Below are 27557 nucleotides of genomic sequence, written 5' to 3'. Positions count from 1 at the left end.
CAGCATGTGGAATCTTCCTGGACAAGGGATCGAACCTGTGTCCCCTGCATTGACAGGTGGATTCTTAACCACTGGACCACGAGGGAAGTCACTCTTTATGTGATTGTTTGCTTAATGTCGCTCACTCTATCATATAAGGATTAGAGGGATTAAACCTATCTTTCTCACCTCATGTTCCACAGCCTACCTTGGATGGTTTTGGATGGACACGTGGATGGGCCAATATCCCACCTGTTTCTCTTAACCATAGCCACGTCTTAAGTTGATACAATACATGTTTCTCCCGACCACGGTAACCTCCTGTGTCCTTTTCCAGGCCGGAGCTTGCTCCCAGACATGGCCCTCTCAGTGGACTCATCTTGGCACAGGTGGCAGCGGCGAGTCAGAGACAGCTTCCCCCAGTCTCCATCAGAAGCCACACCGCTGCTGCTCCCAGAGAAGGAGACGCGGAGCTGCAGCCTGGCGCAGCAGCGGGTCGTGTTCCCCAACAATAACGTGTTCCACCAGTACTGGGCCAAGTTCTCCAAGCGATACTCCAGCAACAGAATCTGCACAACCAAGTACACCCTCTTCACCTTCCTGCCCCAGAATCTCCTGGAGCAGTTTCACAGGTACACGACCACCTGGCTGAGCACTGTGTACTTTAACCACGCATTTGCCACTCGGATGAACTCAGAAATGCTGCTTTCTGGTCTACCTTTCCTTTAGTATCCAAATGCATGTACCTTGGAAGCTCATTCATTTGCTCATTCAGATTCTACTCGGTGTTAGGTCTTGTGTTGTGTATTAGAGATATATGAGGGAGAAAAAAAAAAAAAAAAGACGCATTGTCCTGACTATGTTGGCTAATGAAGGAAACCAGATGTTAATTTTAGGAATTATATGCATGCTGAGTCACTTCCTGTCTCTTTGTGACCCTTGGACTGTAGCCCACCAGGCTCCTCTATCCGTGGGATTCTCCAGGCAAGAGTACTGGAGTGGGTTGCCATTTCCTACCCTAGTGGATCTTCCCAACCCAAAGGGATTGAACCCATGTCTCTTATGTCTCCTGTATTGGCAGTCAGGTTCTTTACCACTAGCGCCACCTGGGAAGCGCAGAAGTTATATGAATTGGTGTAAGCTATAATTCAGATAGGTACTTCCAAGGAGAGGTACGTGTTGCTATTAGTATGAAAACAAGAGAAATCATGCCTAGTTAGGAAAGTCAAGGAAGACTTCCAGGAGGAAGGGACAGTGGAAGTCTAACCTGAAAGAAAAGAATGCATTAACTAGGTGGAAAGAGGCAGATAGGAGTTAGGAAAGGGAGCCAGAAGAATGTTGTTTCAGACAGACCTTTATGTGTGAAGGCGCTGTGGCAAGAGGGAGCAAGATGTACCTTGGAAAGCTTAAAACTTGCAAGTCATTGTTTTGAGATAATATAGGCAAAATTACATTTTAATTATAAAGCAAAGTATGCATCCAGACATTATCCTAAAATTTGTAATTATTAGCATCTACCATTTATCTAGCAACTACCATACTGTGGAACCCTCTAGTTCATACATAATAAATATCACTCCATGTAATATGTATAGGAAACCTTTAAAGTAGGTAGTACTATCTCCATTTTAGATGGATCTGACTTCAAAGCCCTTACCGTGATGTTCAAGGTGACGCTGAAAGAGCATGTCATATTAGTTAGTAAAAGCTAGTAGTAGGGAAGAAATAGTGTATCGACTACATTTTTCTTCTCCATAGTTTTCACCTACACCTTTCTTGCTCCCTCCAGATGGGCTAACCTCTATTTCCTGTTCCTGGTGATTCTGAACTGGATGCCCACCTTGGAAGTCTTCCACAGGGAAATCACCATGTTACCATTGGCCATCGTCCTGTTTATCATCATGGTCAAGGATGGCATGGAGGACTTAAGGAGATACCGCTTTGACAGACAGATAAACTGCTCCAGCATCCATATATACGAAAGGTAAGGGCAAGTATTCCTCTGTTTTCTCTGTGGCAAATAGATTGTGTAAACTTATCAGCATCCTCAAAAAGTTGGTCTCTCTTCTCACATTCATTTTTTGCAATTCACTTAATTCAGTGATACTCAACCAGGGCAATTTTCCCATGCAAGGAACTTCCGAACTGTTTTGGAGACATTTTTGGTTGCCATATTGGGAAGCAAGGTCCTACTGGCATCTAGTGGGTAAAAACCAAGGATGATGCTAAACATTTTACAATATACTGGAAAACTTCCCACAACAAAGATTATAATCCTGCCCAAAATGTCATTAGTGCTAAGATTTAGAAACCTTAATTTAACTCATGTAAACACTGTATTATTAAACCTAGGATGTTACATTATTAGGAGGATAGAAAGCTCAGGACTTAAACTCTAGGGATTTCCATTGTGGGCCAGAGGCTAAGACGCCATGCTCCCAATGCAAAGGACCCAGGTTCAATCCCTGGTCAGGGAAGTACATCCCACATTCTGCAACTGAAGATCTTACATGCCACATCTGAAAGTCTCACGTGTTATATGAAGATCTCGAGTGCCCCAACTAAGACCTGGCACAGTCAAATAGTAGACAGAGAAATAGATAGTTTTTTTTTCTTTAAGAATTAAACTCTGAAATTGACTGAATCATCTCAGGAGACCAACATCAGGAACAGCTCTTTGAAGACTCAAGGGCAATGTCTCCCAAACCAGAAAATGTATACCATTTTTATTTATTTATTTATTTTTATTTATCTATTTTTTTACTTTACAATATTGTATTGGTTTTGCCATACCTTGACATTAATCCGCCATGGGTGTACATGTGTTCCCCTTCCAGAACCCCCCTCCCACCTTCCTCCCCAACCCATCCCTCTGGGTCATCCCAGTGCACCAGCCCCAAGCACCCTGTATCATGCATCGAACCTGGACTGGCGATTTGTTTCACATATGATAATTTACATGCTTCAGTGCCATTCTCCCATATCATCCCACCCTCGCCCTCTCCCATAGAGTCCAAAATACTGTTCTATACATCCGTGTATTTTTTGCTGTCTCGCATACGGGGTTATCTTTACCAATTTACTAAATTCCATATATATGCATTAGTATACTGTATTGGTGTTTTTCTTTCTCTGTTACTTCACTCTGTATAATAGGCTCCAGTTTCATCCACCTCATTAGAACTGATTCGAATGTGTTCTTTTTAATGGCTGAGTAATATTCCATTGTGTATATGTACCACAGCTTTCTTATTCATTCGTCTGTTGATGGGCATCTAGGCTGCTTCCATATCCTGGCTATTATAAACAGTGCTGCGATGAACATTGGGGTACATGTGTCTCTTTCAATTCTGGTTTCCTCGGTGTGTATGCCCAGCAGTGGGATTGCTGGGTCATATGGCAGTTCTATTTCCAGTTTTTTGAGGAATCTCCACACAGTTCTCCATAGTGGCTGTACTAGTTTGCATTCCCACCAACAGTGTAAGAGGGTTCCCTTTTCTCCACACCCTCTTCAGCATTTATTGCTTGTAGACTTGTGGATAGCAACCATTCTGACTGGCGTGAAATGGTACCTCATTGTGGTTTTGATTTGCATTTCTCTGATAATGAGTGATGTTGAGCATCTTTTCATGTGTTTCTTAGCCATGTGTATGTCTTCTTTGGAGAAGTGTCTGTTTAGTTCTCTGGCCCTCTTTTTGACTGAGTCGTTTATTTTTCTGGAATTGAGCTGCAGGAGTTGCTTATATATTTTTGAGATTAATTCTTTGTCCATTGCTTCATTTGCTATTATTTTCTCCCATTCCGAAGGCTGTCTTTTCACCTTGCTTATAGTTTCCTTTGTTGTGCAGAAGCTTTAAATTTTAATTAGGTCCCATTTGTTTATTTTTGCTTTCATTTCCAATATTCTGGGAGGTGGGTCATAGAGGATCCTGCTGTGGTTTATGTCAGAGGGTGTTTTGCCTATGTTTTCATTAGGAGTTTTATAGTTTCTAGTCTTACATTTAGATCTTTAATCCATTTTGAGTGTATTTTTGTGTATGGTGTTAGAAAGTGTTCTAGTTTCATTCTTTTACAAGTGGTTGACCAGTTTTCCCGGCACCACTTATTAAAGAGATTGTCTTTTCTCCATTGTATATTCTTGTCTCCTTTGTCAAAGATAAGGTGTCCATCGGTGCGTGGATGTATCTCTGGGCTTTCTATTTTGTTCCATTGATCTACATTTCTATCTTTGTGCCAGTACCATACTGTCTTGATGACTGTGGCTTTGTAGTAGAGCCTGAAGTCAGGCAGGTTGATTCCTCCAGTTCCATTCTTCTTTCTCAAGTTTGCTTTGGCTATTCGAGGTTTTTTGTATTTCCATACAAATTGTGAAATTATTTCTTCTAGTTCTCTGAAAAATACCGTTGGTAGCTTGATAGGGATTGCATTGAATCTATAGATTGCTTTGGGTAGTATACTCATTTTCACTATATTGATTCTTCCAATCCATGAACACGATGTATTTCTCCATCTATTTGTGTCCTCTTTGAATTCTTTCACCAGTGTTTTATAGTTTTCTATCTATAGGTCTTTTGTTTCTTTAGGTAGATATATTCCTAAGTATTTTATTTTCATTGCGATGGTGAATGGAAATGTTTCCTTAATTTCTCTTTCTGTTTTTTCATTGTTAGTGTATAGGAATGCAAGGGATTTCTGTGTGTTGATTTTATATCCTGAAACTTTACTATATTCATTGATTAGCTCTAGTAATTGTCTGGTGGAGTCTTTAGGGTTTTCTATGTAGACGATCATGTCATCTGCAAACAGTGAGAGTTTTACTTCTTCTTTTCCAACCTGGATTCCTTTTGTTTCTTTTTCTGCTCTGATTGCTGTGGCCAAAACTTCCAAAACTATGTTGAATAGTAGTGGTGAGAGTGGGCACTCTTGTCTTGTTCCTGATTTTAGGGGAAATGCTTTCAGTTTTTCACCATTTAGGATAATGTTTGCTGTGGGTTTGTCATATATAGCTTTTATTATGCTGAGGTATGTTCCTTCTATTCCTGCTTTCTGGAGGGTTTTTATCATAAATGGATGTTGAATTTTGTCAAAGGCTTTCTCTGCATCTATGATAAATCATATGGTTTTTGTTTTTCAATTTGTTAATGTGGTGTATTACATTGATTGATTTGCAGATATTGAAGAATCCTTGCATCCCTGGGATAAAGCCCACTTGGTCATGATGTATGATCTTTTTAATATGTTGTTGGATTCTGTTTGCTAGGATTTTGTTAAAGATTTTTGCATCTATGCTCATCAGTGATATTGGCCTGTAGTTTTCTTTTTTTGTGGCATCTTTGTCAGGTTTTGGTGTATACCATTTTTCGACCATCTGTGGCTCTTGGCTGTAAATCCTTGCCTTTAGAACTTAACCAGGTAGGTTTTAGGACCCAGAGTTGGCACACCTGTTCTGGGTTGCCTGGGGTGGAAAAGGAAGCTACCTGTGAATGACGTCTGCATTCCAACAGGTGGAGTCTCAACAAGTAGAAGGAAGTGACCCAGTGGATACACACCTGTTCTCTGCAAGCTCTTTCCTTATCATCCTTTTCCCTTAGTGTTTATATACCGGCTTTTTATTTTTAGTTTTCCTTTTGAAAGCAGAGAGAAATTTTCAGCCAAGAAGGCAAGTCAAAGATGTCATCACTTGCTGGCAGCTGAACAATGGAAATGATCAGAAAAGAATCTCTTTTATGGGGAACTTGAGTGTCCTGCTTTGAGAATTAGAGACAGGATTGAGTAGAGATGAGAAAGGAAGGCAAGAAAAGGCGGAAAAGGAAAGAAGACAAGAAACGAGTGGTGGTTTCCAACCTGCTGTTTGAAGGATGGGCCCACAAAGAGAACCCCAACAGACATTATCGTGGGAATCAAATCAAGACCAGCAAGTACACTGTGTTGTCCTTTATACCCAAGAACATCTTCGAGCAGCTGCACCGGTTTGCCAACTTCTATTTTGTGGGCATTGTGGTTCTGAATTTTATCCCTGTGCTCAATGCATTCCAGCCCGAGGTGAGCGTGATACCAATCTGTGTCATCCTGGCGGTCACTGCCATCAAGGATGCTTGGGAAGACCTCCGGAGGTACAAATCCGATAAAGTGATCAATAGCCAAGAGTGCCTCGTCTATAGCAGGTAAAGCCAAACGCCTGGGGAAGTCTTGACCCCAGCTCTGATCTTTCTGTGGCTGCTGCCACCGCAGCAGCTGTTTATGAAAGGATGGGGTAGGGAGATAGCATTATTTTATCATAGTGAAGCTGTTTGATTTTCCACAATGGGGTAAAGAAGAAAACAAAAGAAATTGAGGTTTGAGTCCATCATTTATTAAAATTAGGAGATCTTTATGTATGTGATATTTCCTTTGCTGTGTAAAATGTCTTAGATGTTTAAAAGTCTTGCATAAATTCACATTCATTTTGGTTGAGTGTGGCCATGAGCATGTTGGAGCATGTTTAGAGACCCTCAGGGAAAAGTTGTATCACTGTTTTTCAGGGGAGTATTAGGCACTGTATTAGAGAATCAGCCCCAGACACACTTCCCACTTTGAACTCTGTCTCCATCAGTCATTAACTCTGTGTGAACTTAGGCAAGTGACCTAGCCCCTCTGAGACTCATTTTGTCATCTGTAAAATTGGAACACTTCCTGAGGTGGTCGTGAGAGTTGAGTGTAATAATCCTTGGAAAGTACTTAGCACTGCTTCTGTTGTATGATAGTATACAAGCTGTCGTGGCTTTATTTTTAGAATGTAAAACTCATATTAGCTTCATCAAGACTGCCCTTAAGCTCTCTTTCCAGTGTCCCAACCCAAACAAAAACGGCTCACCACTTGTTTTGCCATGCTATAAAACATAATTTTATATATGCTGTTGTTTTAGAAATACTCCACCGAGTCAATAACCAGACTGGGTTGTTGGGAAAAGGACATGCTCCCAATCAGTAAGGGAAGATAGTCGAGTTATCGCCTATCTCAACTTTATGACAATTCCTGTAGCCCAGAAAGAAGCAAGGGAATGGAGTCTGGGCTTGCAGTGAGATTTCAGTGACAAAGAGTGCTTTCTGGTCTGGCAATGAGATGCCTTAGATGAGTCAGTCAATTGCAGCAGGTGAGGGCTTGACTTCCTGCCAAGTAAGAAAAAAGTCCATCTCTCTTGAGAAGCACCATCGCTCTGACTTGTTCCCTCTGATACCATGGATCCCAGTTCAGCAGAAGTTGGTGCTGTCACTCTGGTCCCTCTTGGGATGAAAGGAGCTTGCTCCAGGGTGTGCCTCACCGCTGTTCAGGGGCTGCTGCTTTCTAAGAAGCCCTCTTCCCTGGGGAAAAACATGTAACTTATCGACTTAGAGCTGACTGATGAGAGAGTTTAAGAGCCAGACTCCACTCAGAAAGTTGTAGCCTGGGGAAGCTTCTCTGGAGATCATGTAATGCAAGGGACTCGGCTGTCCCTTGGGCACCCCTAAGAGAACCTCCATACCCTCCCCTCAGCAAAAGATGAGCTTCTGCTCCCTGTGCCCGCAGGGCCACAATTGCATACCTAAAAATATTAACCTGAAGCCTTGATTTTTTTTTTTTTTCCTGGCTAGATCTAAATGTTGAATGTGATTAGCACACTGAATACCTAGAGTTGAGATTGAGTTGTTCCTCATCTTTGAATAAGGAAATTATTAAGAGAGAAAAAATAGCTCTTGGAGTGTGTCACTTTTCCCAAAGAGACTGCTTTTTTAAAGAAAGCATTGTTTCTGTCTTGTCACCGATCCACCACCACCACCCCCATTATCTTTGGTTTTGTGCTTTTTTTTTTTTTTCTGTCTTTCTCCTTTGTTGTTCTTCCCATAGAAGATGCCCTGTGAAGCTGGTTCCTGTGAAGCAGGGACACATGTGGACCTCAGTCAGCTTGGTCCTGCTCTCCCTGCTCTGTTCTGAGCATCCCATAAAAATGGGCCTGTTCTGGGGTAATTTCAGTGTCAATCAGACTGACCTGGGTGCTGGTCTGATACAGGCCAGGCTGTTGTCATTCTGCTCTCAAAATAACTTCCAGGAGAACAGTAACAAATGGAGGTGATGACAATCCAGAGAAAAAGACTTTTATTCCCAGGCCACTGGTAGAGAGGGACATAAAGATTTTCCTTTTTTTTAAACATATATCATTTTATTTATTTTTTTATTAATAATATAATTTCAGAGATATCTTCTCAAAATTGTTCCACATCATTGTTTAGTAATAATAATGGGTTTGATCATTCTTCATTATTTTGGTAAATCATAGTTTAACCGAGAGAGTATTTGAAACCCAGAATCTAAGTTCAATTTATTTCAGTACTTGATTGTCATAGCTGTCAGGACTTAAAAATTACTTTGGGAATGCTTATATCATGCTATATGTACTTGGGAAGACTTTTTGCTTATTGATAATATAAATACAAATTCTTATTTTTTTCAACTGAACTGTAGTTAATTTACAATGTGTTAGTTTCAAGTGTACAGCAAAGTGATTCAGTTATATATATCTTTATATTCTTTTTCAAATTCTTTTCCATTTATAGATTATTACAGGATGTTGAGTATAGTTACCTCTGTTATATAGTAGGTTCTTATTGTTTATGTAAGGGGGTTTTGTGGTAGTATTTCCCAAAGTGTGTTCAGTGGAATGACAGTGACAAGAGATGGTCTCTGCAAAAAAAAAAATTCATGAACAGAGAAATATACACTGGCCCTCCTAGACCCATGGTTCATGAAAGACTAAGAAAAGATTACAACAAACCTGTTCATCTTTGATTAACTCGATGTTGTTCCAAACTTGTAAAATCTTGGAAAGATTTTATAGTATTTCAATTTAGGAAATTTAATTTTTCCAGTATTATGAAGTAATTGACTATAAGAACCAGGCTAGTGATTGAATGAAATAGACTGGGTATAGAAAGGAAAGCAATATTATTGACGTACTTATTGATGGAAACTGACACTTGACATCAATGCGAGGAGACAATAGGGAGTGGTGGGACCTGTGGCAACCCGAGAGACAGGGGCATGCATTCATCCTCAGAGACAGAACTGGCCACTGAGCTCCAGCTGGTCACCATGTGGAAAAGCAGGCCTAATGTTGCCACATTGTCTGAATTTTATTAGGGGAGCTAGAAATCAATAGTTTTATTTGAAATAACCTGATTTTTTTTTTTTTTTTTGAATGGGGGCTGTCCTGTGGCTTTGTTGCTTTGTGCTAAGTCTTTGTTGCTTTCCATAGGCTTTTTCTAGTTGTACCAAGCAGGGACTACTCTCATTTTGATGTGTGGGCTTCTCATTGTGGTGGCTTCTCCTGTTGCAAAGCACAGGGTCTAGGGGCTCAGGCTTCAGTAGTTGCAGCCCACAGGCTCAGTAGTAGTGGCTCTGGGCCCTAGAGCATGTGGGCTCTGGTAGTTGTGACGCACAGGTTCAGTATTTGTGGCTCGTGAGCCCTAGAGCATACAAGCTTCAGACTTAGTTGCTCCTTGGCATGTGGAATCTTCCCTGACCAGGGACTGAACCTGTGTCCCCTGCACTGGCAGGTGGATTCTTATCCACTGTGCCTCCAGGCAAGTCCTGAAATGACCTGATTTTTCAGTGTTGACAACTGATACATTTTTTTCCAAACACTACAGATCTATTTTATTTGACCTAAAATTCTTACTTTGCCTTTGAGCCACCTAATTTGTAACTTTTGCTTTATAAATATCATAGGAAGTTAGAATCGCTGCAGAAGAATAATTAGATTCTCCTTTTGAGATTTATCTTCAGTGAGGGAACATCTCTGTAGAGAGGTGGTATGAACTTGAAGCAAGAATGCAGGCCTTGGTGTCAGAAGGCCTATACTCAAGGCCCAGATCTCTATCTAACTACTAGTGGTAGCTTAGAAAAGTCCTTGAAATCTCTGGGTCTCAGCTTCTACTCTTGTAAAACCTGGGAGTCAGACTAGATCTTGTCCTGTGGGATGAACTTTGAAAGAACAGAACCCACAGCCAATTAAATCTGGGAAATAGTAATTACTTTATAAATCTCTTGAGCCAAACAAATGAACATTAATAATAAAGATTCTGGGAGAACCTTCAGTAAGGAACTATCCGACTTTATTGAACTGTTGTGTCAGTTTAGATACTCTTTACTGCAAGAAGTGGAAACCTCAACTCAAACCATTTTAAACAATGAAGAGATTTTGTTTCTTCAGTCGCTACAAATATCCAGAGGTGGGCAGGTGATCAGGCATAGTTCAGTCAATCAGTGGTGTACTAGCTGCAGCACTTAGCTGTCCTTTTCATTTGGTCCCCCTCTGTGTCATCTTTACCCTCAAGCAGATTTCCCTCACGGTAATGAGATGACTGCAGCAGCTCCAGCCCTCACATCTACATAAAATAATCCACAAAGGGAGAAACAAAAGGACTTTTGGAGGCATTCTCAGAAGGTTCAGTAAGTTTACACCCCAGGTCTTCTTCACCTCTTAGTAACCCCAGTGGGTCATATGCCCATCCCTTAACCAATCCTTGTGAGCAGGAGCTGAGATTATTCTAATTAGGTTATACCTGAGTCACAGAGCCCAGGAAGAAGGTTCACCTCCTTGAAAACATGTGGGCTTCCCAGGGAAGGTGAAAAATCCTAATGAAAACATGAGTTATTTCCGAGAGAAAGAGGAGCAGATGTTGGAGAGACCGCCTCCATGTCCTCAATACCGTCACCTTAAAATATTTCTGAGCTTCAAGTCCTTGTGAATTATTTTCCACATATTAACAGGAACAGAAACACTTTGGAACATTCTGTAATATAAATCCCTAAAGTTCCTCCAATCCTGAAGCAGATTAATTCTATGAAAGACCCCAGAATAGCAAGCCAGAAAATGTTAGATAAGTGTTAGTTATTATCTTATCTGATGGTGAGGAGCATTCACTTCTACCATTCAAAGATATATGGCAGAATTTCAGGCAAAGAATACAAGATCTGAGAGGACATTTTTTTTTTCCTGAGAAGCACTATAAAAGCTTATATCTCAAGTACTAGTTCTATCTATTTTGTCTCCGATTCACACATTTCAGAAACTGAAGTCAAATGTCTTCATTTTTGTGCAGTTGAATACTAGGACCTTTAGTATTTTGCTCCCTCTAATCCCATGCATCATCCAGCCTAGACTTATTTATACTGTGAGAAAATCTTTTTGCAAACAGCACAATCATTGTTAACAGAATTACAATCCTGTTAGAGCATTTTCTTTTAATATAGCCACTGTGCTTGTGGTCTTAAGGTGACCCATTAATCAGATTTATGGAATGACTTCAAGGAGAGATTAGCTTCAGAATTGTATTAGCTTAGTTTCTCCCAGGGCTCAATTTAATGAATCTAGAAACCATACCCAGCAAGAGATTTGTAATTTTCCATCGAGCTTAATACCTTTTTTATTGGTATTCAGAAAACAGGCAATAAGGAAGCAGAAGCGGGAAGCAAAAAAAATCCGTGAAGGTTTTTGTCACCATATTGTAATGCAGTAAAAGCCTTTCAGTGTTTCAGCTGCCGAGCACACACTCATTCATCTGTTCAGCAGGTCTCAAGTAGGGACCAAATGCATGTGCGTGAACATGGAAGACCCTTTGAGCCCTCAAAGTGCTCTCGGTCCATAGATCATGAGGAACTGATAAACAACTAGTGTCTCCTGCCTGTGGATAGAGGGTCACAGTCATGCATGGGCTGCAGTGATGCATCTGCCTGCCAAAAACATCAGAGCCAGCCAAGGGAAGCCTTCCCTGAAGAGGTGACATTTCAGGAGGTCACTGAAGGATGCTATGCTATGCTAAGTCGCTTCAGTCGTGTCCGACTCTGTGCGACCCCATAGACGGCAGCTCACCAGGCTCCGCCGTCCCTAGGATTCTCCAGGCGAGAATACTGGAGTGGGTTGCCATTTCCTTCTCCAATGCATGAGAGTGAAAAGTGAAAGTGAAGTCGCTCAGTCATGTCCGACTCTTAGCGACCCCATGGACTGTAGCCTACCAGGCTCCTCCGTCCATGGGATTTTCCAGGCAAGAGTACTGGAGTGGGGTGCCATTGCCTTCTCCCACTGAAGGATGAGCAGCTTTCAAACAGGCAGAGAAAACACATCAGCTCACAGCCTGACGTGTCACCCAAAGGTTGTACGTGTGACTTATTCTGGTACCAAAAGACCAGGATCAAGAGATGTCAGGAGCTTAGGTGAGAAATGGTTCCATTAGAAAGTTTTATTTCATTTTACTGGCCACATTCGAGCAAGCTCCGTGAGTTGGTGATGGACAGGGAAGCCTGGCATGCTGCAGTCCACGGGGTCGCAAAGAGTCAGACACGACTGAGTGATTGAGCTGAACTGGCCACGCTGTGCAGCTTTCAGGATCTTAATTTCCTGACCAGAGATCAAACCTAGGCCCTGAGCAGTGAAAGCTGAGTCTTAACCACTGGACTGCCAAAGAATTCCCTGGAAACTTTTAAATTCTGACTTTTTAACAAAACTTGGAGATGCTCTTTTTCTGTAAGTCAGTTGGCTGCTATAACATAAAAAGAATTCCCAATGCTACAGGATTGTGGCCAGTCTCCTGACAGCATGGTCGTGAGGGCTCCCAGACATGGCGAGCTCTGCTGGAGAAGGCAGATGCCTGGCTTGCAACCTGGTTTTATTTGTATGTCAGTTTCCTTCCATGCCAGAGCCCCCTGGAAACCCAGAGAGCGAGGAGACCAGAGATCCTGATCCTGGGTCTGTCACTATTAACTCCATGACCTAAATGAAGCCACTTAGGCAGTTGTGGCCGCATTTATCTCATCTCCAGTGATCATAGTCCCTCTACGGTAAATTTTGTGAAAAGATGACATATGAGAGAGCTTGAAAGTAACAGAGCTCTAGAAATAACTAGACAGTGCAGTGCCAGAGGAGAGTGCATAAAGTGGTCTCAACGAGGATGTTTAAAATGTGACGTCTTACTGGATGTTTGGAGTCAAGGACTTCAGTGTCATACCTGGGCTTGTTTCAGAACTGCCACTTCCTAAATGCATGAACATTTGTAGTCACTTGATTCCTGCAGCCTGCATTTCATCTTCTGTAAAATGGGACCAGTATTAGCACCTGTCTCCCAGGGTCCTGTGGATTGAATGAAATAATCCTTATAAACTGTTAACTCAGTGTCTGCACTATAATTAGCACTACATTATTATTATTATTTTTATTTCCAGTCACTTCAACTCTAATTTTTTCAAAGCCAGGTCCAACCTGAGCCTTCATTTTCCTTGCTACATTCTCCACCCATACAACTGAGGAATTGCCTGTTTTATTGGCGTAGGTCACGGGCATTCACTGAATCACGTTTTCCATTGGGCAGGGTAACCATGTTTTAAAAGCAGAACCTGTGTTCTGTTCTCTCATTTCTCTTTTATGTGGCAGGACTTAAAATCTGAATTTGGGAAACCCTTCTAGAACCTGGACCTCTCTCCCCCAAACCCTTTCCATAGCACTTCTGAGTACACACAGACTGAGATTTAGATTATACAAAGGATTTAGGTGGATTCATCTGTCCTAGAGCCCAGGCCAATTCTCCCAACCCAACTTCTAACACATGGTATTCTACATTAGAATATCATATTTGTGTGGCTCTTAATATTAATAGCTATTTGATCCCCATGCTATTATTATTTTCCTCCATATACCATCCCTCTGGTAAACCCAAAGGTGATGGGATGATGGACAGGGTAGAATTGAGGCTTTACCAGGCTTTAACATCAAAATACACTCATAAATTCTTCACCCTAAAGCTACTTTCCTGGGTTTGCTGCAAGTGTTAAATGAAGTAATGCATGTAAAATGCTTATATAGTGGCTGGCATTCAATAGCCATCAACAAATGTTGGCTAAGATGTTACTAAGGACAGTTCTATAACCTTGATAGCCAGGAGTCACCATAAGCTTGATCCAAGTGAAGTTACAGTCAGTTAGTCGTGTCTGACTCATTGCGACCCCATGGACTGTATAGAATTCTCCAGGCCAGAATACTGGAGTAGGTAGCTGTTCCCTTCTCCAGGGGATCTTCCCAACCCAGGGATCAAACCCAGGTCTCTCACATTTCAGGCAGATTGTTTATGAGCTAAGCCATCAGAGAAGCCCAGGGGAGTAAGACAGACAGACCATTGGCTAGGGATTTGAACTGCATGGAAGAAGACAAACTCTTTATCATGAAGCTTGAATCCAAGCTCTAATAACAAAGCAAAATAGGTCTGGGGGAAGAATCTGAAAAATGCACACAACAGAGAAACATAGTGTCATCTGAGGCATGACTATTAAACGTGCCACTGGCTGAAGTTGACAGACCAGCAGACCGCTGCATCCACCGCGCAGCTCTTTGCTCTGCATTTGGCACCAGCCAAACAGACGCCCTCTCTGAAGCATCAGTTTTGCAAGTGCCCACCCCACTCCCACAGCCTCACCCTGCACTCACAGCGGGCCATAAACTATTTGGCCCAATTCAGCTTATCATCAGGTTTGAATGCATTAGGTTCTCCCCCCAACTCAATGGGTGGAAGAATCATAAAACAAGAATCCCGGTGTCCCCAAACCTCTGGTCTCCTGTCAACAGGCATGATTTGTATCTGAGCAGATGACAATTTATAGCCTGTGTCTCGCCATGATGGAGCTCACAATTCCAAAAACTGAGGCTCCTGTTCTCAACCCCTGTTCTTGGTTACATTTTTGTCACCAGATGCTGAGGCTTCATCTGCTTTGTATTCACTCACTCTCCAACAGAACCAAGAGACCACGTGGAGCCAGGAAGCCCCCACAGCTGTCATTCCTGTGTCCGGGTAGATGTACCTGTGTGACCTTACACAAGTTGGATATCCTCTCTGGGCCTAAGTTTCCTCATCTATGAAACAGAGATAGCAGTAGTAATACAATAAAAGTAGGCAGCTAAATGATAGTACAGGTTAAGTGCCATAGGCCTTAGTTTTTTAGGAAACCAACAAATTGTCTTCCAGAGTGGCTGTTCCATTGTACCATTGAAAATGGCTGTACCATTCCTACAAACAATGTATGAGAATGCCTGCTACTCGGCCTCCTCACCTGTTAAAAAAAGAAAAAGCCCTTCTTTTGGGGCTTGGGGAACATGTTTGGATTTTTAAATTTTTTTAAATATGTTTGCACATTATGTGTCTGAACCCAATTCATGAAATGTAATAACAGACATAAAGTGGGCATCCATCCCAATAGCATGAAGAAGAAAATGCTGTGTTGTTAGTGTTCAGGATTTGGGGTATTCAAATAGGGATGTATGGTATCTCATTTTAATTTACATTTATTTGATGAAATATGATGTGGAGCTCTTTGCATGCCTATTTGACATCTGTATATCTTCTTTGTTGAGGCGTCTGTTTAGGTCTTTTGCCCATTTTTTAATTGGGTTGTTTGTTCTTATTGTTGAGTTTTAAGAGCTTCCCTGGTGGCTCAGATGATAAAGAATCTGCCTGCAATGCAGGAGACCCGGATTTGATCCCTGGAGAAGGGAATGGTTACTCACTCCAGTAACCATTGCCTGGAGAATCCCATGGGCAGAGGGGCCTGGTGGGCTACAGTCCGTGGGGTCTCAAAGAGTCAGACATGACTGAGTGACTAACACTTAAGAGTCCTTGTATGTTTTGGATAACAATCCTTTATCAGATGTGTCTTTTGCAAAACACATATTTTGTCCCAGATAGTGGCTTGTCTTCTCATTCTCTTACCATCATCTTTCATATAACAGAAATTTTTGATTTTAATGAAATCCCACTTATCAATTACTTCTTTCATGAATAGTGCCTGTGGTGTTTACCTGAAAGTCATCATCATACCCAAGGTCATCTAGGCTTTCTGCCATGTTGGCTTCTTGGAGTTTTATAGTTCTGCATTTTACGTTTAGGCCTGTGATCCATTTTGAGTTAATTTTTGTGAAGAGTATAAGATCTGTGTCTGGATTCTATTTTATTCTTTTTTGTCATTTGAATGTCCGCTTGTTCCAGCACCATTTGTTGAAAAGATTATCTTTGCTCAGTTGTATTGCCTTTGCTCCTTTGTCAAAGGTCAGTTGACTATAATTATGTGAATCTATTTCTGGGCTATCTATTCTGTTCCATTGATCTATTAGTCTGTTCTTTGGCCAATACTGCACTGTCTTGACTACTGTAGCTTTATAGTAAGTCTTAAAGCTAGTTGGCCTTTTTTGGCTCTTTATATAAACTTTAGAATTATTCATAGTTTTTCAACATCCTCAAAAACTTGGTGAGAAGCCCTGATTTTAAGGATATATATTTCTGAGAATTTGCCCAGTAACCAGCATCCAGAGTCTTTAGGCTGAATTTGGCCTTTTTTGGGCTTGGGGGAAATGTTTGGATTTTTGAAGTTTCTTTAAATGTGTTTGCACATTATGTGTCTGAACCCAATTCATGAAATGTAATGACAGACATAAAGTGGGCATCCCAATAGTAGGAAGAAGAAAATGCTGGGGCAACGGTGGTGGTTAGCCCTCCCCCATAACATTAACAATCATTGTCATCAGCATCATAAAAGCAGCTTGTATTTAGTGAGTCCTTACTAAGTGAAAAACTGAGCTCTCAGTCCCTTACATGGGTCATGTCACTAATCCTTTCAATAAGCATCTGAGGCAAATACACGTATTACCTTCAACTGAAGATACTCTCTGAAAGATTAAGTTACTTCCCCAAGGTCACTCAGGTAGTAGTGGTAAAGTTGAGATTCAAGCCCACTCTTAGTCCCTATACTGCACTCATTCTCACTGGCTTCCCCTTTCACCCTGGGGTAACAACATGGACCCTTTGGGGCCTGACATGCCAGCTTCTTGAAGGACAAGAAGGTCAGCTCATCCGATACCGGGTGGGAAATCTTACAGACAACTAAGCTTCCTGATAAATCTCCTCTACTCTAGTTCCTAAAAACATAAAACCTTCATATGTGTGCATGCTAAGTTACTTCGGTCATGTCGGACTCTTTGCAACCCCACCAGGCTCTTCTGTCCATGGGATTCTCCAGGCATGAATACTGGAGTGGGTTGTCATGCCCTCCTCCAGGGGATCTTCCTGACCCAGGGATCGAACCCACGTCTCTTATATCTCCTGCAGTGGCAGGTGGGTTCTTTACCACTAGTGCCACCTGGGGAACCCCAAACCCACATAGTACTTGAGAAATGGGACCTTAAACACCCTCTCCTCCTCCATTCCCCACCTTTCACCTGCTTCCCCACAGGATCTAGTTGTTTACAAACCTCTCATGCTTTTTATTTACCTCTTAATAAGCCCTAGCTCCTCTCAGAAAGCCATTTAGCACTGCACCACTTAATTTCTCCCTGAGGCAGAATCTGCCAGATGGAGTCTTTGTCCCCAGCCATGTTGATTTGTCTTATTTTTAAACAGCAGTGAACATGCCACAAAACTAAAATAGCAATCAGTTCCCAGGTGTGGACTCACTGAGCATGTGGGAAATGATCAGGAGCGTGTGGACGTGTCCACCCGGGGCATCTGCTCCAAATGGGCTGGATTAACCAGGGACTGACTCCCGCAGGTGGCTCCCAGCCAGCTGCTGGCCACATCTGGGCGTCCCTCAGTGCAGAAGCATACCACTTTTCTGCCTCAGTGAGACTCAGCCACTCAGCACCTCCTGGGGCTGGATCCCAGGGCTGTGCACCCTTGTCTTTTCCACAGTTATGTTTCTAACAGTTGAGGAGACAGAGTGGGTCCCCAGGGGATCAGAAAATCAGCCCAGAATAACCCAGTGCAAGAAGGAAATATCTCCAATGTCACTTTTTCTTATCCCCAAATTCCTATAAAATCTAACTCCATTTCTATAATATTACTTTGTTTGGGTCAATCAATATAAATGTGATTCAAATTCTATTCCAGCTAATTACTAAATTATGTCCCCCCCCCCAAAAATTTAAACACCCTCCCCAAAATCTGTTGCTTCCATAGCTTCTGTGCTCCTGGACACAGGACAGGATATATGCCTGCAGGGGTATAAGCCTCTGTTTGAGCAGCATGACCTGGAGGTGGGCAGTCTCTGTTTGGGGGAGGGTAAGCCTACAGCAGGGACTAAGAGTGTTCTTCAGCACTGCATGTCATCTTAAGGGAGAGAAGATGACATCTAAAGGAAAGACAGGTGATTGTTACCAGGACAGCAGTACTGGACAGGACCTCCCTGAGATCCAAGGAATGATGGAATGAAGTTAGAGACCAGCCTGATGTATAGCTTCTTGTGTAGTTCCATTGATCTTGCGATACCAGTCATCACCATGGGAATTGACAAGACAACACTCCAGCCTAACTCACAGAAGTGACTCCTCATAATTATCTATATAGATATAGATATTTACATTTCATAATTCATCTGCATAACCTCCATCTTCCACTCTCTTAATAACTCACAACTCATAATAAGTAATGCGTGTATGCTCAGTTGTGTCCGACTCTCTGTGACTCTATGGACTGTAGTTCTCCAGGCTCCTCTGTCCATGGGGTTTTCCAGGCAAGAACACTGGAGTGGGTTTCCATTTCCTCTTCCAATAATAAACAGTGAATTCCTTTATTAGAAGGAGGAAGAATGAGGTTCAATATTGATGGGTAGAGGTGTGTTGGCCTGCCTTTGGTATGTCTATGTATATGGCACTCCCAACTAGCTTTTGCAAACCTTCTGAACCATCATTCTCTGAAAATATTGACAGTGAGAATATTGCTCAGAGTCAGTGGTGTTCTCATAAAATCCCATCTCAAGTACCAAGCAGAGTGCTGAGGTCACCTTTGGGGGTGGGCCATTCCCAAAGGACAGAAGTCAAAGGCGGGAAGTGGAGAAGAATATAGACAAGTTGAATGGCAATCCTTTGTTCTTTGGAGCAATTTTGCTGTATTATTTAAGAATCTTTTTTCTAAGTGCCCTCTCACAAAGGGGGAAAAAAAGAAAAAAACAATAGAGAAAGCCTCCCTCCTTCACCAGGTAGGTTTTCCCATGGAGAGTATCTGCCATTCCAATTTCTTTAAGTAGCCTTATATTTGGACATTTAACAGGTGTTACCAAGGCTGCTCTAAAGGAAAAAAGTTTTCCTGAATCAGCATGTAACTGTTTCTCTGAGATGGCAGTGAGAAACAAATCTGGGAGAACTATCTCTATTCTTCATGGCAAAAAATTTTAAAATAACATAGAGAAGCAGGAAAGCATTAAACAAGCTGAGGTAATGAAAAGGGCTTAGAAGCCTACTTTTTCCATTAAAAGAATTATTGAAATGCTGCAGATGCACTGCCCTCAAAATACTGGGAAGTGGTCTCCATTGGGACGATATTGCCCACCGATTAGTTTAACCAGTGGCTGCTGCGCTGTGGGCACTTTCGAAGAATTCTCTGGGTCTTGAGAGTTGTAAGACTGCTCCCTAGTTGCAAACCCTGTTTATTTTATAGACTCTGATCAGATCTTCTCTTGGATGGCCTTCCAAAAGGCTTCCAAAGGATATACATCTATTTCAGGAAAGTGGGGGGAGTCCTTCACATGGATCCTTTATGACAAGGAAAATGCAGTCTTAGGAGGGCTTACTCAGGGTTTTCTAGAGGGCCCCAAAGAAAGGAGAAACCTCAAACCTTTATCTTCAGTCTGAGGAGAAAAGTGAAGTTCCAGTCACGTCTCTCTGTCTGCAGAAGAGTGGTCTTGTCGTGCTCAGGGCAGCTCAGATTCCTACAGAAACAGAAGCAACAGCATGTCCAGAGGGGCCCAGCATCTGTGGAGAAAAACAGCAAAAGAGAGCTGCCTTTCCAGGCCTGGCTGGGCTCAGAGGTGTTCATCTGCAGGCCAGCTGGGCCTAATTCAAAAGGCCACATCTGGAGTATAGGTTTGGTCCCAAATCTCACATCTAAAGAGATTTCCAAGCAGTCTTAAAGGAGCCCTCACTTCTGGACAGATCTGGAAACTATGCCACCCATAATAATTGAGAGCACTTAGAAAGTTAAATTTGACTTGGCAAGTCCAAAAGGCTTCAGAGCATGCCTGATGAATACTTCAAAATATTTCTTAAATGGTAGAAGATGGAATAAATCAGATTGCCTGGGAGAACGGAATGAGTTCAATATTTGGTTAATCAGAAGGAAAAATTTGTAAAATGAGGGCTCTTGGAGATGAAATGCTTTGCCTTGGGGAATAACGAGTCTTTTTGCTGGGGTTGTAATAGCTGACACTGCCATTTCACTGGAGAACGAAGAGGGGAATGTCTTCGAGGAGGTAGGAGACCTGCGCAGCAGTGAAAACTGGGTTTGGGGTCAAGGTGGACCCAGACTCAGGGTCCAGCTCTGTTTTTGTAAAACTTTGGGAAATTTCTTCTAAACCCTCCACTCCCTCTTAGTGAAATGGGTATAATAATATCTTCTTCAGTAGATTATTATGCAAGCAAATGAAGTATTAATTTATACCGGTGCTTGGCATGGTAGAAATGCTAGATTCACAGTTGTTGCTGCCCCCGTCATTATATAAGCTCTGATGAACTGGATGGGAAGAGCAAGTGCATCATTTTCTCAGACTTCTTCAGCCCCCTGACTCCGTGATCAGTGTGGGGCCCACCCTGTCAATGTTCCTGGCGCCGTCTCCCTAATTCCCTGTTTCAGCACCCTTCAGATCTTCCTAGATGGTGAGCTATATTCTCACCTTTCTAATGCCACTCTCCACCTATAACCAGAAGCAATATGTCCCATTCTCCAGTCTTTTATGACCCTGCTTTCTTCAGTGATAACTGGGTATTCTAGGAAGTGAAGTTTATAAAGAATATGACGTTAATATGAATATATGATCACCTTCTCCTTAAAAGTTTTTCCTCCTACCAGGAGGCAAAGGCTGAGCACAGCAACCAGTCACGAGCCAGCAGTCAATCAAACTCCACATGGTCATCAGGAGAGATCTTTACTAGTGGAATACTATAGATCATGCTTAGCTTTTCTAGAGATGATGCTAGTGGTCATTTGGGGCACGTAGAATACAGAGCAGTCTTGTGACAGGTTGATTGGGGGATATTAGGTACGGGGAGGGGGACTTTTTCCATTCACTCATTTATGTTCTGAGAACCTTAACATACGCTCTGACCCCTGTCTTTCTTCCACCCCAGGAAAGAGCAGAGCTACGTGCAGAAGTGCTGGAAGGATGTGCGTGTGGGGGACTTCATCCAGATGCAGTGCAACGAGATCATCCCAGCTGACATACTCCTCCTCTTCTCCTCAGACCCCAGTGGGGTCTGCCATCTGGAAACTGCCAACTTGGATGGAGAGACCAACCTCAAACAGAGGCGGGTTGTGAAGGGCTTCTCACAGCAGGTAGGGCTCTTTCTAAGATAAGATCTTTAACTGGAGGGCCAGGGGAAGATGTCAGCCAACTTTACTTGGAAATTGGATTCAATCTGGTGGGTAGAGGAGAAGGTAGTAGATGCCTCCTTTCCCAAGCGTTTTGTTGTTCTTTCTGTTCAGTCACTAATTCATGCCTGATTCTTTCTGACTCCATGGTCTAGAGCATGCCAGGGTCCACACCAGGGTTCGTATCTCCCAGAGTTTGCTCAAATTCATGTCCATTGAGTTGGTGATGCCATCCCACTATCTCATCCTCTCTCAGCCCCTTCTCCTCCTGCCCTCAATCTTTCCCAGCATCAAGGTCTTTTCCAATGAGTCAGCACTTCGCATCAGGTGGCCAAAGTACTAGAGCTTCAGCATTAGTCCTTACAATGAATATTCAGGGTTGATTTCCTTTAGGATTGACTGGTTTAATCTCCTTGCTGTCCACGGGACTCTCAAGAGTCTTCTTCAGCACCATGGTGAGACAGCATCAACTCTTTGGCGCTCAGTCTTCTTTATGGTCCAACTCTGACATCCGTACATGACTACTGGAAAAACCATAGCTTTGACTATATGCACGTTTGTTGGCAAAGTGATGTCTCTGTTTTTTAGTACTCTGCCTAGGTTTGTCATAACTTTTCTTCCAAGGAGCAAGTGTCTTTTAATTTCAAGGCTGCAGTCACACAATCTTCCCAGCAACTCTCTGAGATTAATATCATCCCCTTCTCACAGATGGGGAAACTGAGGCTTGGGAAAGTAAATAACTTGTTGAAACTCTCAGAGTCCTTAAAAGGGGACCCCTGTGTTTAGTTGAAGAAACTGCTCTTTGCTCTAAACCAAAGAGTCTAGTATCTGCTAAGTTACTCTTGAGACCAGCCTACTTTTCTGTGCTTTCACTTTTCTGTGCTTATCTGATACCCACTCATCCTGCCCAGATCAGCTCCAGCAATTTCTCCCTCTATGAATTTTTTCTAGTACTCCTTTGACACCAGCATGAAGGCAGCAAGGTATCATGAATTGTTTTTCCATTTTGTATGTCTTACCTTCACGACAGTACTGAAATCTCTTTAAGAACAGGGAATGATCATCAACATTTTAATTTAATCCCTGCTTATGTGTATGATACCTTGGACATCATGGAGAAATCATGATTGTTTTGTGGTTAAGAACGCAGGCTGTAGAGTCTGGCAGAGCTGAACTCCAAGCCCAACCCTACCATTTATTAACTGTCTCACCCTTTATTCCCTCATCTGGAAAATGGGCACAAAAATAGTACCCTCTCTATAGCATGCTTCTGAGGACTGAACTGTTACTGAACCAAACTTGATTCTGCTTGCCCATGTGCTGTAGAGTCCATCTACTGACGCTGGGTCATAGTGAAGGAAAACACAGCATTTATTCTAAGGCTTCATACAAGTAGTCCAGGACAGCTAGTGCTCAGAAGGCCCAAATTCCCTGATGGGTTTCTGGATAGCATTTTTTTTTTAGTTAATTTTTATTGGTGTATAGTTGCTTTAGAATGTTGTGTTAGTTTCTACTGTACCGCAAAGTGCATCACTTATACATATACCTATATCTCCTCTTTTTTGGATTTCCCTTTCATTTAGGTCACCATAGACCACTGAGTAAAGCTCCCTGTGCTATACAGTGGGTTCTGATTAGTTATCTATTTTATACATAGTGTCAGTGGTGTGTTTGCCAATCCCAATCTCCCAATTCATCCCACCCACCCCTTCCCCCCTTGGTTTCCATATGTTTGTTCTCTGTGCCTGTGTCTCTATTTCTGCTTTGCAAATAACATCATCTATACCATTTTTTCTAGCTTCCACGTAGATGTGTTAATACACAGTATTAATACTTCACTCTGTATGACAGTCTCTAGGTACATCCACATCTCTGCAAATGACCCAGTTTTGTTCCTCTTTATGGCTGAGTAATATTCCGTGTACCACATATATGTACCACATATATGTACATGTATGTACAATATATGTACCACATTTCCTTTATCCATTCCTCTGTTGACAGACATTTAGGTTCCTTCCATGTCCTGGCTATTGTAAATAGTGCTGCAGTGAACATTGGGGCGCATGTGTCTTTTGGAATTATAGTTTTCTCTGGGTATGTCCCCAGTAATAGGATTGCTGGGTCATGTGATAGTTCTATTTTTAGTTTTTTAAGGAACAGAATGGCATTTTTAAAGCCTAAGTAAGGGAAGGGGGACAGGGTATGCGATCAGCTCATGCTCAATGCTCTGACTGGTTGATGGTAGATAACAGGGCAGTGTCACAGGGGTTATCGATCCACAGTCACCGGGCTGTGTGCTGTAGACCTCAGGGCTGTGTCCTCATGGTCATTAAGCAATTTACATCTTCCATTTGGTGGGGGCTTTCACGTCAACAGCTCAGGAAATGTACGTCAGAAACTATTATCTAGGTACTTCAGAAAGGAACTAAAGCAGAGAATATGGGGTAAGTGTTGGCCCCAGTATGGCCCCATAAAGTCCTGCTCAGTTATAAAATGATAGGTACATGAATTACTTAGCATGAAGCTAGGCACATAGTAAGAGATCAATAAATAGTTGGCAATAAATATAAGTGGCGTTCATAGGCAATATGTGTTGGCTGATTGAAACTGAGTGTGAAAATTTTCAATTTTCAATTAAATTCTGGGAGCAGAGCAGTAAAACTTGTATGCATTTACAAATCTCCCTTTTCAGGCTGCCCACCCCAACAGCCTCCCCACAAATCTAAGTCCTTTTACTCTCTTGGGTAGTTATCTGGTGTCGCTGTTTCACCCAGTTATTTCTTTTGTTTGTTGTTGGCGGCAGCCCCGAGCTGTTTCTAATGTATTAATTAATCTGATGGTTTGGGATTTGACCAGAATGAAGAGCTGGATGAAAAGGTCATTCACACTCCACTGCTATAAACCAGCCAACTCAATTTAATCACCTCTCTCAAACTCTAACCCTAACTTCTCTTAGGGTACTTGATGTAATGATTTACAAAAAAATAAAATTCATTTGTAAAGAGTGTAAGATTTGTTTGATCTTGAAAGTTTTCAGAATTCTCTATTTCAATTACTGATTCTCCCCCTCACTTTGCTTAAGTGTGCTTTTCCATATAAGAACAGTGATAATAGTACTACTAATAATGCATTCTTAAATTAATCTTTATTGGAGTATAGTTGCTTTACAATGTTGTGTTAGTATCTCCTGTACAGCAAAGTGAGTCAGCTATATGTATACATATATCCCCTCCCTTTTGGATTTCCTTCCCCCTCAGGTCATCCCAGTGCATTTAGTTCCCTGTGCTATACAGTCCGTTCTCATTAGTCATCTATTTTATACATAATTAATCCCATGCCCCCTTCCCCCTTGTTGTTTATGCATTTATTCTTTATGACTGTGTCTGTATTTCTGCTTTCTAATGCACCTTTTTTAAGTCCTTTTACACATAAGACAAATGAGGCACAGAGAAGTAAAGTAACTTGTCCAAGGTCATCGAGCTGGGAAGTATTGGAACCTCAATTCAAAGCCAAGTTTGTCCAGTCTCAGCTCTTAAAATGTGTAGTAGCTCGTTTCCCTGGTCCTTGGACTCTCACTCAGCTTTTACCCAGAGTTGCTGACTTGAAAGCACACATGTTTCATTTTCAATATTTCTTCCCACTTTTAAGTAACAAGTGGCAGGAGGGATAGAAGCAGACCTAGCCAGATCCCAGGTGAGTAGGAATTTTAGCTGCTCTTTGCTGTCTTGCTTCTCCCTTATGTCTTAATGCAAAAAGATTTCTGAATATGTACAGAATTCTCTTCTAACTCTATGTATAATATGTCACAAATATGTTGAACAAAGATGTCCATGAGAGTTGCAAGAAAAAATACATGTTGCCCTTTCAAGTAAGATCAGATGACAATAGTTTCCAAGTTTTCAAATAGTGTGTATTGCAGACCTTCTCAGATACTTTAATAACCCCCAAGGAGGAGGGGTCAGGGAAGGTTCTAGTATGTAGCATTTCTAATTATTTAAACACAGAAACCTTTTATTGCATGGACCATATACCAGGACTACTGCAGAAGAGATGGGATCACAACTTAGAGATTTGCCTTAAATGCACTGAAGGTATTCAGATGTATCATAACCATCACAAGGAGAAACATTTTCACATATACATATATCCTTCCCTTTTATCATCACCAAATTATAATTCATGGGGTTGGGGCATGCATATTTTTTAAATATTCTCCCAAATGATAATATGAACCTACAACCACTTCCTTAAAAATCTATATAAGAAAAGGAAGGTGCTACTTCCAAAAAACTTTCATTGTAATAATGAAAATAAAGCCACCACCTATAGACGTCTTACATGTGCTAGCATTTTTGTACCCATTTTCTTTTGTCCTCATGACCATCCTGTGAGGCTGTTTCTACTCCATCTGACGATGAAAACCTGGATGTACAGAAAAGGCAAATTTCACCAGTTGTCTCAGAGAAGACTTTGAACCTGCAAATGCGGTTTGTTTGGAAATTTAAGTAATTAAAGTCTTCTATTAGCTTATTATTCCTATTGGATATGAGACTTTTATCTTTTCAAAAGGGAGTGTTTACTAACTGCAAAGATTTCTAGAAATTCCCAACTCCACATCGTATACCCACACCCATTTTCACCAGTGAGTTCGGTGAATTCAAAGTCAGTAAGACAAACTTTGTCCCAGCTCCCCTAGATCAGCATTTCTCAAGGTGCAGTCTGCCAAACCCTTATCTCAAGAGATAGTTCTTAAAAAAACAAGATCCATAGTCAAATCTGATTGGGTGGCTCATGTCCTGTCAACTCCTCTTAGAGGTTCCATTGTCCAGAATATGTTAAGATCTCAGAGAAGACCTGGAGAGAGGAGGTCAATTAATCTTGCTTTAACTCTGAGCTTTTCAAACTAATTTAGCCTCTGAACTGTTTTGGGCACAATAATTTTTCTCCTTCCTAAGGAAGCTTGAGGAAAATATTAATCTACCTTATGGGGAACCCAGATGATCACGTCAGCTGAAGGGTGACACAGAGGCCGACCATCGTCACAGCCTAGGCAGCTCATCCTTCCCTTTCCTGTCTAAGTTCAGAGAAATTATCAACATGAAAGAGCTTCTCTAAAGGATCTTCCTTCTGTGACGCAGCACATCATCCTCAAAGTTGCCAAAGAGTTAGTTTCAAAATCCTTTTCTCAGAATGCAACTTGGACCAACCAAGTCAGGGTAGATAGATCATTTACCAAAGCCAAGAATCAGAAATGAATTCCCCCAATTAGTATTTCAGAGTTATCTTTTATCCAGACCACTGAAAACCAAAGTCCTACTGAAGTGTGTGTGAGATCATTTCCCAGCGACACGGAACTTATGAAACCAAGTAGATAGGAACCAGACTCTTCAGCATCGCCTGAAAGCTTGTCAGATGCAAAATTTCAGGCCCCATCCCAAACTGAACCAGAATCTGAGTTTAAGAATTTCCAAGTGATTAATGTGCACATTAAAGCTTGAAAGCAGTGGCCTAGGGCATCACTGATTAACGTAATTAATGATTGTGCTTATCTTTTCCACTGCCCATGTTAAAGATTCACGACTGAGTGACTTTCACTTCACTTTCATCTTTGTCATGCCTAAAATAGGGGCTGCTGTGTCCATGCTCTAGTTGGGTCTGACTCTTTGCAACCCCATGAACTGTAACCCACCAGGCTTCTCTGTCCATGGGATTTCCCAGGCAAGAATACTGGAGTGGGTTGCCATTTCCTTCTCAGGGGAATCTTTCTGACCCAGGGATTAAACCCACATCTCTTGCGTCTCCTACACTGCAGGCAGATTGTTTACCACTGGGCCACCTGGGAAGCCCAAAATAGTGGCAATAATTCCTTAATTTCAACTTTTAAGTCAGTATTCAGTATTTTCAGTTTACTTGAACAAGAATCAGTTCAGTTCAGTCGCTCAGTCGTGTCCGACTCTTTGCGACCCCATGAATTGCAGCACGCCAGGCCTCTCTGTCCATCACCAACTCCCGGAGTCTATCCAAACCCATGTCCATCGAGTCGGTGATGCCATCCAACCATCTCATCCTCTGCCGTCCCCTTCTCCTCCCGCCCCCAATCCTACCCAGCATTAGGGTCTTTTCCAATGAGTCAACCCTTCACATGAAGTGGCCAAAGTATTGGAGTTTCA

General features: G+C 41.9%; 1 protein-coding gene across 2 annotated transcripts in view; it reads left to right on the top strand.

Annotated features, from left to right (window-relative positions):
- ATP10B (ATPase phospholipid transporting 10B (putative)) overlaps window positions 1–27557 on the top strand; it is a 304891-nt gene that overhangs the window by 179317 nt on the left and 98017 nt on the right. Inside the window, exons 3-5 of one of the 2 annotated variants that reach the window (XM_081500594.1) lie at window positions 317–611; window positions 1769–1963; window positions 21144–21348. In XM_081500594.1, coding sequence (XP_081356720.1) covers window positions 337–611; window positions 1769–1963; window positions 21144–21348 — 675 coding nt within the window. In that variant the 5' untranslated portion in view covers window positions 317–336. Of the gene's footprint in view, window positions 1–316; window positions 612–1768; window positions 1964–5757; window positions 6144–21143; window positions 21349–27557 lie in introns of those variants that run through there. The other variant, XM_081500595.1, reaches the window with a different exon arrangement.

The sequence above is a fragment of the Giraffa tippelskirchi genome, chromosome 6, assembly GCF_054371585.1.
Source record: "Giraffa tippelskirchi isolate mGirTip1 chromosome 6, T2T-mGirTip1v1.2.pri, whole genome shotgun sequence".
In the NCBI taxonomy this organism is placed as follows: Eukaryota; Metazoa; Chordata; class Mammalia; order Artiodactyla; family Giraffidae; genus Giraffa; species Giraffa tippelskirchi.
This window is presented reverse-complemented; position numbering and strand designations above follow the sequence as displayed.